The sequence below is a fragment of the Musa acuminata genome, chromosome BXJ2-9 (genome assembly GCF_036884655.1).
Source record: "Musa acuminata AAA Group cultivar baxijiao chromosome BXJ2-9, Cavendish_Baxijiao_AAA, whole genome shotgun sequence".
In the NCBI taxonomy this organism is placed as follows: domain Eukaryota; kingdom Viridiplantae; phylum Streptophyta; class Magnoliopsida; order Zingiberales; family Musaceae; genus Musa; species Musa acuminata.
The window spans coordinates 9744662-9758216 of NC_088346.1; the positions used below are offsets into that span (position 1 = coordinate 9744662).

Genomic DNA, 13555 nt, shown 5'->3' on the forward strand with positions numbered 1-13555 from the left:
TTCTTAACAAATTAATATTAAAATATGCGCTAAATTCTACAATCATTATAGTTTAAGTCCAATAAAACTATTATTTCTTAAGTTAAAATCGATCTTATTCGATTCGAATCGATTATAATTGTTTATAATTTTGAAAACTGAATTATTAATGAATGAATTGGGTTCATGGTTCCAATTCAACAGCCTACCCACACCCACAGAATAATACTCTACTGCTCATCTTCTCTCAGCCTATATATATATATATATATATATATATATATATATATATATATATTCTCTGTGCTTCACTTCAGCTCATCATCGCTTCTCTCTTCCACCAACTCGCCATGGCTATGCGTTGGAGGCAGCTTCTCTACACCGTGCTTCTCTTCTGTGTTCTGGTTGATCAGGTAACACCCTCCCTCTTCGTTGGATCAGATCTAGTCTCGGAATTTTCCTTCCTGCTCATAATCCATTCGAAATGCTTGCAGGCTCATTTGCGCAAGGCGGTCGTTGAGGATGAACCTGTAATGTAACTTGCATGAGCTACTTCCATGTCTTCTTCTTCTTCCATCCTCTGTTTTGATCTAACTGTTGTAGTGGCATCGTTTCTTGCATTCCACAGCCTGTTTCAGGAGGAGCGGATGGAAAGCCGCCGGTTCCCGTGATAGGTGAGCACTAATCCTCTTAGCCTTTTGCTTCCTTGATCACCATACTGCTGCATGACTCCCATTTCCGAAGAAATTAGTGTAATATGATGCTGATTTGGTTGGATTTTGAGTCGATGACAAGAAGAAGGCAACATATTCGATGAATCACACAAAGAGGTGAAAATGGTTCTGAGAACCATAAAAGAACCTCAAACTAAAACGTTCATGGTAGCATTGGATGCTGAAACGTTCACGTGGATGTCATCCCACTGAGAAGGCAAAAGCGTTAAAGTGGCCGAGGAAAAAGGCCACCCAAAGCAGAGAACACCTATAATAAATATACGATGGCAGAAGGGGCCATGGGTTGGTCACCATCGTCATCATTTACCTTTCACCACTTACGGTCTCTTCCTTTAAGAGAACGTACGTATCTTTAGCAGCCGTGTCTTCTTGCAGACCCATCTGCCAAAACTGGACGCGTACGTTTCCTTTGAGCTGTGCTTACTATCTAGTTGGAGAAGCCAAGAAGAAGCACTGAAGCTCTTGTCGAGAGCTCTCCATCTGTTGGTAATGGTTGTGTCGGCTTTACACAGTGCATGAGAATGACTTGCAGATTGCGCCGGGCTGTGCGGGGTGAGATGCAGCCGGCACTCGAGGCCGAACCTGTGCAAGCGGGCGTGCGGGACGTGCTGCTTCAGGTGCAAGTGCGTGCCGCCGGGCACCTCCGGCAACCGCGAGATGTGTGGCGCCTGCTACACCAACATGACCACCCACGGCAATCGCACCAAGTGCCCCTAGTTGCAGACCCACCTCCTCCTCCGAGCCGTGTCTCTACCATGGTCTCGTCTCCTATGTAGTGCACAAAGCTCTGTGTCTCTCATCGTCTCTTGCTGTTTGCGTCTGCATCTGTGTCTTTGTATGCATCTATGTAAGATACTAGCTACGTGTGAGCGTTAATAATGCACTTCCCCTTGCGGTCCGAGTGTGAATTATAAGGATAAGATGCGGATCCGCTTAAATAACGCTTCGGCTTAACATGAACACCACGTTTCTGCCTCCGCAAGACAAAAGGCAAAACGTACCTCAAGTGAGATGGATAAGATAACGACTCAAATATGAAAGCGTAACCCTATGCTTGCAACTGTGGAGAACGCCGCCTCAAAAGGGCAGCGGAAGGAACAACGGAGCTTCGACAATTAACTCAAAAGCACGCATTATATAAAATTCCATATCTAGACACTAAGTAATTGCAATTGTCATATTAACACATTTTTCTCACATACAAATCATAGAGAATAATTAAATATGTCGTCAATTATAAGGTTCTCTCTAATGTGCGCTAAAAAATTCAATGAATTTTTTGTGCAAGTTAAACAGTGAACAAACTACAAAAAGCTTACACCGTTTTCCTGAGTCCCATCAGCTACCAAGGCTTCGTTTCACGGATTGAACATGGCGTGTCATAGAGAGCTCACTCTCTTTCACCAAAAGGCTGCCCACGCCCACCTCGTGCTCTTCCTCCTCGGCCTGCCCCACGATTACCCTAATAGAAACAACTTTTGTGAGCAACGATAATGTTGTGGAAAGTCCAGAGAAAGGGTATTGTCATGCCGAGGTATAACATACCCTGAAGCCACCTGTGGTCCGGCCTCGGCCTCTGGATGTCGCTGGGGCTGCAATTCCAGCTTGTCTTAGACGGGCATTCTGCTTGGCTCTCTCTGATATTGTTATTGTTCTTCCTGCTCTTGATTCTTCCGTCTCTGAAATAGTACTGGAACTCTGCTGCTGCGAAATTGTGGCATGCCCGGTAGTGCTTAGTGAGCCCTCGCGTACGCCCAAGGATCTCTGAGGGCTTTGTGAACTTTCATGAACAAACTGATCTTCGTTGTTATGACCTTCACGAACCTCATCCATAGCATCGGCACTAGCATTTTTCTCGCTAGGAACTTCAGGTGAGGAGGCCTCAACAGCATACCCGGTTTCATCACCAATACCGGCTCCATCGCTTGGAGTTGACTCACGCTGGCAATCTCCTGATTTGCCACCCTCTTCCTGTTCCTCAGCTTCATCTGCAATCAACTCTCCTTCTTCCTTCTCGTCTTCATCAGCGGCAGCTAGTTGCAGAATTTCTTTTCCACCCTCACTCCTCAAACTTTCATCCAGCAACTCAATTGTTTCTGTCGGCTTATCGGATAGCTCTTCAACTATTGCATCACCTTCACCCTGAACCTCTTCTTCACGATTTGTATCATCAAAGGAAGCCTTTTGCTCTTCCACTGGTTCTTCCTTGACAAAGGTATCATCATCCTCTACTGCATCAGCAGTCTCTTCATTTGGCAATACAGGAGCCTGATCAGCTTCCATGTCTTCAGGTGTTTGTACATCAGAGACATTCGACGATGGAAAAGAAGCCTCTGTTGTTTCAATATTTTCAGTTGCTGGCAAGATGATTTGTTCATCATTGCTGTCTTGGATCACATCTTGCATCACATCTGACTCTTTGGGCTTCTTTGGCGGAGGAGCAGTATCAGCACCAACTTCATCTCGTGCAACAATGTCTTCTTTTTGCTCTGCTGTTGATGAGGCCAAACGTTTGCGACTAGAAGATGTCGACTGTGTCAAAGAATTGTCACCTGCAGGTTCTGGTTCATGGGATGAGCCAGCCTTTTCCTCTTCCATCTGTATCGGGCCATCCATCCCAGAGGTTCCAACATCAACTTGAGGCTCTTCAGGTCGCTCTAGACGAGGGCGGACAAGCCTCCTCCCTACCTTGCGAGCCCCAGTAGCTACTTTGACCACAGTAGACCCTCTCTCTTTTTCCTCGGCAGATTTCACTTGAGATGTCAGTTGCCGTATCTGCTGAGCAGAAACTTGTCGCCCTGAAGAAGTAAAGAGAATTAGTTACAACCAGATCGTCTTAAAAGGATAAACTCTTGATCACACTAACCGGAACCTGCAACAGGCATAGATGTATCGGTGGCTGAGGTATCTACAGCAACAGAATGACTTCCCAGCCCATCATCTGCAATGGAACCTGAAGCTGCTTCTAGCTGAGTAGTTGTTTGAAGATATGTAGCAAATTGTTCATCCAATGTACTCTCAGAAGGAAGCTGAGGAGCTGTTACTCCAGTTGCCTGGAAGCAAAAAAAAAAAAAAAAAAAAGAAGTGAAAACAGCATCAGAGATTGAGGAAAAGAATAATTCAAATAAGTAAAAAATATATTGTCCAACATGCAAGTATCAGAGAAATTTGAGAAGTATTGCATGCACAGTACACATCAGACTAACCAGACAGATGCATGGAAGAAGCATGAAAAGAGGGGTACCTTCAACATCTCAACAGCATGTTTGTGCCTCGAGAACTCCTCCAAAAATGATTTCTTATCCTGAAATTTGATAAATCAGTCACGCTCTTTAAAGATAGCACCACATACCAGTCAAATACCTCATCGAGTAAATAGGATATGGTGGATTTTGTGGTCACAGCAATATACCACAAAATTAAAGAAAAACTACTGTAGGAGATGAGAAAGAACCTTATTAACTTTCTGAATAAGTTCTAACATTGTCTTCTCAGTACTCTGCCGTTTTTGTTTCTCTTTTTTGTTGTCGTCCCTCTCTCTTTCTAGAGTTTTCTCTAAAATCTGATTTCCAATGTCAGGGAAAAATTAACATGAATGACAAAACCCTTAACTTCTGGCACATAACACAAACCTGGATTCTGGTGTCCTTTTCCTTTGTGGCTTGGTCAGTTGAAGTGTCACCTGAGGTCTTCCTTCCTATCAATCTTGACCAAATTAAGAGAAGCAAAGTAATTTAAAATTGTGTAGATGTTCTTTGGTCAGTACCTGATTTAAAATCTTCTATCTCTTTCAGCAGAACTTCTTTTTCCTGGTTCAAGTCCTCCTTCTCCTTTGCTAAAGTATCATTTTTCTTCTGAAGAATGAACAATTATATGGTGACAATTAATAAGCATAAAAATTCAAAATAAATTAAGATAAAAGATCTAAAATATCACCAACAATCAAACACGTTATACCAATAAAGATATTTTAGGATAGAACTACAACCTTCAGAATGGAGAGAAGTTTCTTTTGTTTTTCATTTTCCTGTTTGATAGTTCCCTGTGTCACATCAAACCATATAATCAGTATTCAGCCTGATGAAAACATATTAGATAACAGGGACACTTGGAGAAAATTACTTCAACTTGAACAGCATCATTTAACTTCTTCTCCTTTTCATTTAATTCAAGTTTACACTTCGCAAGGGCTTGTTCTAAATTCAATATATTTCCTTGCTTCTCTGTTACAAGATTATTTGCCAGTCCAACCTCCGCCTCAGATTCTCTTAGCAACACCTAATCATCACATATGAAACATGTTACTAACAAACCTAATAATTATAACTACAATGCATCTGAGGATGACAGACAATAAACCTATATGTGACTGATACTATAATCTAGATGGTGAACTATAATGTATGAGATTCATTTATATCCAAATCATAATGAACTAACATTGAAGTTGATCACACAAACAACAATAACAATAAATAAAGCTTACATCATCACTAAAAAAAAAGTGACATCAGAATGAGAGTGGATCCATCATAAAGAAAGGATGAGTCTGGACATAACTTAAACATTTACTATCCAGAGGGATGTATTATGTGAATGATCAACGTTTAAAGTATCGATTGGGTATTGGACCTGATAATTTATCAAATGGGTACTTGTTAGTCAGCCTGGTATGAAAAAATAAAAAAATAAAAATTTCCTTGTCAAAATACACGATATTGCATGCCAGGATACCAGTTCCCTGACAAATCAGCACAAGGGAGGCATACAACTCACCATGATACTTGGAACATTGGTAACGATGAAAATGGAATTATCTTATACATGAATAAGAAATTAAATAAAAGCCCAGAGCATTAAGTGCCTACCAACATAGTTTCATGGTTGAGAAACCATGTAATATCAAAACCTATTTCGAGAATCAGTTCTGTTACGAGAGCAAAAAACTCGGACCTAAATACGATAGTTTCTACTCTTCTGTTAAAGGCTGACTGCAGCATTTGTTATCCCTCTGTTCAATTGCTAACCAAATATTGATGGGCCCACCCTTCATTAATTGCATGTTCTGCAAGTATTGTGCCAGGCCACCAACATGATGATTTGCACAGTGTAGTTAGCAAACTAATTGCTTCAGTTCCCCTCTGAAGGTTTCTTTTTTGAAATTTGGCCTCCTAGCATCATCTTGGGCCCCTCAAGATGTTTGGAAAGTCTTAGGCGAAAGATCAGGAAAAGCAAGGAGGTGGGATTCTGATGAATTCATCATGCTGTGCTAATTCTTAGGACAGAAGGGTTAGAAGGATCCTTGAAGGGGCAGCCAGACAACTTTTATCTATGATTGGATATGATTTGCTTGTTGGCGAGGGACAGGGTAACAATAGTCAGTTTTGCCAACTCTACTTGGTTGTTCTTCAACACTAACGAAATTCTGTTGTTTTTCTTCTCTTTATACTTCTTGTCAGTACTTGTTTCAAAATCCTAATCAAACGAACTGGTACTTCATCCCATCTGGTGCCCACAGGGCACTCAACAGAACAGCACATTCTACCAGTCTCTGTTTGTCGCAATGCATGCCAGACTTACTTCTTTTCAGGTATAGTTGTCGGAAAGCATACATCCATACAACATGCTTGCATTTAGCAACACCAGCATAAAATAAATGAAGCAGAGTTATTTTGTTGTCTAACCAACAATTCATCATTTCACCACAAACAGCAAAATCAGTAAGAATTTCTTGTTTGTTGAGTCAAAATTTCATAGGAAAATACATTTAAAAGAACAGAAGTTACTGTACATGTTAGTATGTAGTCAATCCTCTCTTGTACACAAAAAGACAAAATGCATTGAACTAAAGATGCAATTTGCCACCTACTATAAGATAGTATATCACAAAACAATATGAAGATGAACATTAATGTCCAAGTGATACAAAGCATTGAATTACCAGCAGAGAAGAAAGACACAGAAGTCATAATTTCACCTTAGTTTGTTGGAGTTCATTTTTCATCCTATCGTACTCCTCAGGGTCGATATTTTTATGAGATTCAGCTAACTGCAACAAGGAGGAAAACACTTGATCTCTTAAACATTTATGTAACTGTTTTCTCATTCTGGCCTAAAGTTATAAATACCTCATTGATTCTATTATTTAGGTGGTTTATCTCTATCCTCAGCATCTCAACCTCTTTTTGGCATGCATCAAACTCCAATTGCTTCTCCATTAGAAGGTTTTCATACTTTTCTGCATCTACTTTAGCTTTTTGTGCTTCATCACGATATTTCTGTGCACAATAACGACTCATAAGTAGATATTCTAAATACCAAATTCTAATTCTATAATGCAACCCAATACTTTGGATTTTTGGAAACTACTAACTGTGAAAATAAGAAAAACATCACATGCTTCCTACAAGCACATTAGCAATAGTAACAAACACTTTCCCGAACCTGACATTCATCAAAGTTGTGCTTGTTCTCCTCACGAAGCTGCATATTGCTTTCACGAAGCAAATTGATTTCTCTTACCTGCAAAAAGTTGAATGACTTGTGAAATTACCATTGACTGCTGCGATTAACCAATGTCGTTAAATCCCCCGACACCACCCCCCTCCCCCCCCCTCCCCCGTGCCCACAAAAATACAAAAAACAGAAAATTTCATGAAAAAGAAACTAATTATAAATTCATCACCTGAAGCTGCAGAGCCTTGAACTCTTCATCCTTGAATAACATCGCTCTATCATTCTCACATTTAGAGTGGAGCAACTTTTGAGCTACCTCAGAAGCCTTGAGAGCAGTTTCAAGCTAAAAACAAAATAAAAAGTTTCACGAAGAGCAGTGGAATTTATTTAAAACATATTGTATTAAGTGAACCATAAGCAAAAAAGGGAACAATGCTCTTGAAAAACAAAAAATCATTCTTCAGAAGCAATACATTACAGGTTCTTCAAATGGACAGTCAGTATATCTAGATTCAAATGAAAGTCCTTGTGTATATCATCATTTAAAGAAATAATGCTTCCTAAAACAAAGTACACAGTGATGAATAAACACTTTTTTAAAATGTATTTAGCTGGGTTTTTAACAATTGAATATGGATGAGTCAAAATAGTCCACAAAGTCTGATCCCACTTATGGATGCTATTGTTTGTTATATTCGATGAGATTAAGAACTGAGAATAAATCATATAGTAGCCAATTATGAACTTAATTAATTTTACTTAGGTTACTTGTCATGGATTGCAGCAAAGGTCCCACAATGCTCATACAAGACACTGAATAATATAATGTAATGAGTTATTTCAAAAGCATGTCAACATACATATGTACCTTAGGTTCCAAATTAACCAAGGAACAAATAATGAAATAGAAATAATTGAATGTACTCTCTCTCTCTCTCTCTCTCTCATCTCCTTACATCACATGTCCATCAACGACCCCTCTTTATTTCTCATTAATGGCTTGTGTCTTCATATAATCTGAAGCTAACCAAGGTTTCAGTTTTTGAATGATAAGCAGACTAGTATAAAGGCTTTTCTTATTCTGTTTGCTGCTTCCCACCAATCTTTTCTTTCACTTCTTCGGCATTATCTTCTCCTCTTCTCTTCTTCCCTTTTATTTTCTCCTCTTTGACTTGTTCTCCTATTTATCAATGGACGGCCATGATTCTAATATTGTAGCATATGATATGCCCCATGCATTCCTAGGGTTTTCTATCTCTGGTGTTCGTCTCCTTCAAACCGATTGGAGAGTTCCTAGTTGGAAGGTTGAAAATACTTACCATCCAGGTTTTAAATCTAGATCACAACAAGTAAATACCAATCAATACGTATATATGTCCAACAGGTATTTTAAACTTCCTACTATCACCTCTCCTGGGGCATGGCAGATAGGCAGTGGAGTCCCACATATGCTACTCAGCTTCCTCTTATAAGCAGGACTGCCACAGGGATGGTCACCTGCTGCCACTCACTGTTTCTTTCTTGTATTTCCATCTCAGCTTACTGAAGCAGTTTGGAATTCTTAAAGTCATAACCACAATTAATAGTTGTACACTTTTTAGTTGTAGGATCACTATTTGGAAGTAGAGGCCGTTAATAGTAACATGCTTCATACTACTAACTTTTTTCAAAGCCTAACAAATTTCAGAATAAAAATCCTCAATGTATAAGCAACATGTTTCTATCAAATAAAGAATATTAGAGATGTAGTTTCCACAATTTCATCTGTAAAAGAGAAGAAAAAAAAAAGACAAATATAGATAAAAGTTGAAACTAAGAGAACAGTGAATAAAAAATTTAGCATACTTGTGCTTGTAGCCGTGAGTTTTCCTGCTTCAGCAAGGTTTTCTCAGTCTCTGCCTGCATATTATATATCATGACATTTAAAACATACATGATAACCACCTAAGTAGCAGATAAACTCAACTTACTATTTCTTTAGAACGGCGAAGATGGCTGATAACACTATGTAAATCACTCTCTGCTTTTGAATCTGTACTCTGAGAGAAAAGTCCAGCAGAATTGTGCTCTTTATCGGCTAATCTAACGTGCAGAGACTCCAGCTGATCAAGTAATATTTTATTCTGAAAGATGACAACAGGGAAAATGCTTAAAAGATGTGGAATAGAATGCAGTTACATAATTCATTCATACTAATATTCAGATATTCTGGTAGGCAACAGATGATATGTTAATGAGATTAAAAAAGACATATAAAACTAACATTATATACAGGAAAAAAACATAGGTTATAGAAGCTTAGTAGAGATACGCCAACACCAAAACACCGATTTACAAGAATCAGCAAGGGTGGTTGTAAAAGTCAGGAAAAATCACCTCATGTCTATCTAAAGTTACATGATACACCTTTTGGAAAAGCTCCCTCCTAATTCTAAAGGAACTCAAGAATTAATCATCATTATCATGAAAGCTATCCTAACTTAAACTACATCAATTTGCAAATCTTACTTGTTCCAGTGTCTCATGCATCCAAAGTGGAGCTGCCATACAAGTGAGCCATTTTGAGCAGAGTGTCAACTTGACGATTAGAACAAGAAGAACTAGTTTAGTAAACAAAGCTGAGCCTCAGCCTTTCCTAGATGACGTGTTTCCACTCCATGAGATAAAAAAAGCTTGCATAAAACACCTAATATATTAGATTATGACAAAGTCATCATTTCATACTCGCCATCTATAATAACTAATATACGTTATACAGAATGAAAGACTTTAAATTATCATTTCCAGATAAGACGAGATCAGTTTCATGCACTAATTCACAGCAAGCATAATTAACCTGGTTGTGAACAAATTCTCAAACAAACTGATTATCTGCAGTACAAATTTAGCTTGTCAACTCAAGCTCTGCAAGTCTACACTTGTAATCCAAATAAAAATTACTGTCCTGGTAGACTATGTTGAAATTGTTGATAGGCAATTTTTCCGGCTCGCATAATCCAGGTTATAAAAAAAATTGCAACTCGAAAGAACGAAATCAACATTCCATAAAGCCTAAAAGGAAACAAGAAAAGGTGCATCAACAACACACATTCAATGGTTAGCAATATCTACATGTGGGCTATCCATGGGAACAAACACTAAAACAGAAGAACGATCCTAGAAAAGCCATGATTGCTCGAGTGCAAACTAAGACAGAAGAACGATCACATGTTTAGAGAAATCCATACTAGTAATTGCAGCTTATACTTCCACCTTTAGCTGGGGAGATACTTTTAAAAAGACCCAAAATACCAGACAATATATGTCACCACTACAATCTATGTCAACAATACTGACACCATAATAATTCACTGATCTAATGGAAATTGAAGTTGCTTTACAGAAAATTCTTATATATTTCTTTGCCTTGCATGTACTTCATGTCTCTCCAGTTATCTATCCCATTAGCCATAATCGAATGAGCCCTGGCCTTAGGAACAATCTGGAAAGATGTGATCATGAAAATAGTGGATTGATCTATGATATCATAGATCAATTTTCCAGGGAAAAAGAAAACAGCTAAGCCATGCAGATAGTTAATGAAACAATTAAGTCAGAAGCAACAGAACTGACAACTAAAAGTTATCGGTGAACTTATAGCATCAAGATTAGAGTCAACCAAAATGAGAAGAATATTTTTTATTATGTATTTTCTTTGCCATTGTTCCTATTTTCATTGATGAAAGTTGAATGGAACAAACTCAGGCCTTGAGACAAAAAGACAAACTTTAGAAACAATTTTGCATGAGAGTGTCTGGTTAAAATGTAAAAGGTTTCCATAATAGTATGATCATAATATGCCCTCTAGAATGATAAATCAGATAATAAATAAAAACAATTATAACCAGACACTATCATGCAAAATTGTTTCTAAAGTTTGTCTTTTTTTCTCGAGGCCAGAGTTTGTTCCATTCACTTTTGTTGTACAAAAGTGAATTAAATAGCAATGACATATTCAATTACAGTTAGTAAAAAGATAATAGTAGTATATAGTATATACTAGTAGTACACAAAGGCCTACCAGAATATCAATCAAATAAAAAAATGAATAACCAATTGGACAAACACGACATACTTGTTCATTTAATTCATTAGATTTCCTCTCAGCTTCATCCTTCATAGCCTGCAAAGTTACCTTTTCCTTTTCCCATGATGTCTTCAGCATTTCCTGAAACCATAAAAAGGTGTGTCAAAATTAAGTATGAACACCCAGTAAAACATCAAACCTAAGACAGCACAAATGACAACCCTAAAAAAATCTTACGCACAACAGATAGGACCACAAAATCACACTCCCAGCTCACGAATGAGCAAACAAATAATAGAAAACAAAGCAGGAAAAAGGAAAACAATGTTTAAAACATGGCAATTAACATGGGCATATTTAATTAAAAACAATAACAACATTATTTGCTGACTCTTCATTATAAGGGTGATGTTGACCACAGTAGAGTTCAATAACAGGAGAAAATATAAGTTGGGATAGAAGCAAATACAGGCAAAAAACAACTAACTTTGCAGATATCAAACAGCAAAAACAGCAAACAAGTTTTGCAAATAAGTTGGGATAGAAAATATACATTTTCAGTTTTGATGGTATCTGAAACCTCCTGCAGCTTTGCTATTTCACATTGCAACAAAGATAACTCTTTAGATGTTTTAGTCAACTCCTGAATTGTCTCTGATTGGAGCATAACCTGCAAAAACAGCTAGGATAGTAATCACTAATTTCTTCATAAAACAAAAAAAGTAAAATCTAGTAAAGAAGCTTTTGGTCTAGACAGCAGTAGTAATTAAAAATCTAGCATTGAAATCACATTAAAACTAGTAAAGCCACAACCAATGCAAGTCAAACAAAAAATTAGTAGTACCAGTCGATCAGCAAGGATCAACCTGCTCAGCCAAACACAAAAACAATATAGGCCTAGACAGGTGGGAGGGAGTTTGCTGATTCTGATCAAGACTCCACTGACTTTCAGGATTCAATCAAGATTAGCTAGGTTCAACTCAACAACAATTATTGTGATTCCATCAAATATTTCATCAAAATGTCTTTTTCATTAACACTTCCATTAAAAAAACCAAACGCTATAGATTGACTGAAAACGTGATAACTTTACCCAAAATAATCACAAATCCACAGAGTTGCCCAGATTTTGCTACAGATTGACTGATATTGATGATATTACTAAAACCAAAATGCTAAATGAACTGCTCTATGTATTAATAATAATAAATGATTATTTAACTGTTAATGAATTTTCAATAATTTCCTAAATATTAGAAGTATCTAAAGTATCAAACTGTCAAAACCAAGAGTTTTATGTATAGAGAGTATAGAACCTGTCTTTCATAATTGTCCTGGGCAGTTCGCCAGCGTTTGTGCTCCCTTTCTAGATCTTCTTTTAACAGTGACAATTGTATGCCCAGTGATTCTATCTGTGTTCTACAGTAAGATGGAGAAACATTATGATGAGCTAATAGAACTTCACTAAAAAAATTGATAAAGAACTTCAGAAAAACATACACTTTTTGAGAAATTTCTCCCCTTAGTCCTGAAGTTTCAGCCAACAGAGAAGAGACTTCCCTATCTTTGGCTTCAGTAAGAGAGACAGCTTCTTCACACTTTAATACATATTGCTTCTCGAGCTCAGACACCCTATCCCTGAGAGATGAAACTTCACCTTCTAAGGCCTTCTTTACTCTCTCAGCCTGAAGGCAAAAGGAAAAGCAAAATTTTCAGTAACAAGAAAATAGCTCAGAGAAGAAATTGGCATGTTCAACTTGTCAACTCTAATCAAAGTCTGAATCACCTCCAATTTGTACGTTTCATGTGCTGATTCAATTTGCTTCAGTGCCACGTCATTTGTGTGTGCTATTTCTTTGTACTGCCCAGACAGATCCAAGTCCATAGAATTATAGAAGAATAAAATATTATAAACATTTACTGGATTACCATACCTGAACCATATAATCCTTATTAGCTTTTGCCTCTTCTTTTATTTTTTCCAGCTCCTCTGTTATTTTCCAGAGCTCTCCAGAAACCTATTAGAATCGTTGAAAGAAACAAAATTTGCTTAGTGCTTCTTTCAGGTAAAAATGGGTACAGCTTAACATATCATTTCATTAATATGATGGAATAAGAATCTGCAGTCTAATTATAGTATAAGAATGACGATGAATCTTTGTCATATATTACTGAATTATTATACAATTATACAGCAGATAGTTGCTGGAGCACAACTTCAATGAGATTTCATATGAGAATGTCTTTTCCAGGTAAGGAACATAGTCTCATAGAATATCACTTGACATTCTACCAATATCCAATATCAGTGCTGATCACT

At 37.6% G+C, this 13555-nt stretch overlaps 2 protein-coding genes across 2 annotated transcripts in view; one reads left to right on the top strand and one right to left on the bottom strand.

The window, feature by feature from the left end:
• Positions 1-200: 200 nt before the first annotated feature.
• On the top strand, positions 201-1611 carry LOC135623050 (gibberellin-regulated protein 11-like). The gene is made up of 4 exons (XM_065125549.1): positions 201-392; positions 474-509; positions 608-653; positions 1246-1611. The coding sequence occupies exons 1-4, from the start codon at positions 330-332 to the stop codon at positions 1428-1430; spliced, it is 330 nt and encodes a 109-aa protein (XP_064981621.1). The 5' UTR covers positions 201-329; the 3' UTR covers positions 1431-1611.
• Positions 1612-1865: 254 nt separating this feature from the next.
• The window catches only part of LOC135623052 (nuclear-pore anchor-like), a 33389-nt gene continuing 21699 nt past the window's right edge, over positions 1866-13555 (bottom strand). The window contains exons 29-49 of the mRNA XM_065125551.1: positions 13170-13253; positions 13022-13096; positions 12736-12920; positions 12552-12654; positions 11789-11905; positions 11284-11376; positions 9140-9292; positions 9015-9068; positions 7399-7512; positions 7158-7235; positions 6842-6991; positions 6691-6762; positions 4836-4991; positions 4702-4755; positions 4480-4567; positions 4346-4410; positions 4168-4275; positions 3958-4017; positions 3580-3766; positions 2259-3511; positions 1866-2175 (exon numbers count right to left, since the gene is read on the bottom strand). Coding sequence (XP_064981623.1) covers positions 2104-2175; positions 2259-3511; positions 3580-3766; positions 3958-4017; positions 4168-4275; positions 4346-4410; positions 4480-4567; positions 4702-4755; positions 4836-4991; positions 6691-6762; positions 6842-6991; positions 7158-7235; positions 7399-7512; positions 9015-9068; positions 9140-9292; positions 11284-11376; positions 11789-11905; positions 12552-12654; positions 12736-12920; positions 13022-13096; positions 13170-13253 — 3321 coding nt within the window. The 3' untranslated portion in view covers positions 1866-2103. The remainder of the gene's footprint in view (positions 2176-2258; positions 3512-3579; positions 3767-3957; positions 4018-4167; positions 4276-4345; positions 4411-4479; positions 4568-4701; positions 4756-4835; positions 4992-6690; positions 6763-6841; positions 6992-7157; positions 7236-7398; positions 7513-9014; positions 9069-9139; positions 9293-11283; positions 11377-11788; positions 11906-12551; positions 12655-12735; positions 12921-13021; positions 13097-13169; positions 13254-13555) is intronic.

Excerpts from the sequence above, each read along its gene's own strand:
- LOC135623050 (XM_065125549.1), top strand. The coding sequence starts at position 330 with ATGGCTATGCGTTGGAGGCAGCTTCTCTACACCGTGCTTCTCTTCTGT. Across the intron at positions 510-607 it reads CGGTCGTTGAGGATGAACCT|CCTGTTTCAGGAGGAGCGGA; the intron begins GTAATGTAACTT and ends TGCATTCCACAG. Across the intron at positions 654-1,245 it reads GCCGCCGGTTCCCGTGATAG|ATTGCGCCGGGCTGTGCGGG; the intron begins GTGAGCACTAAT and ends AATGACTTGCAG.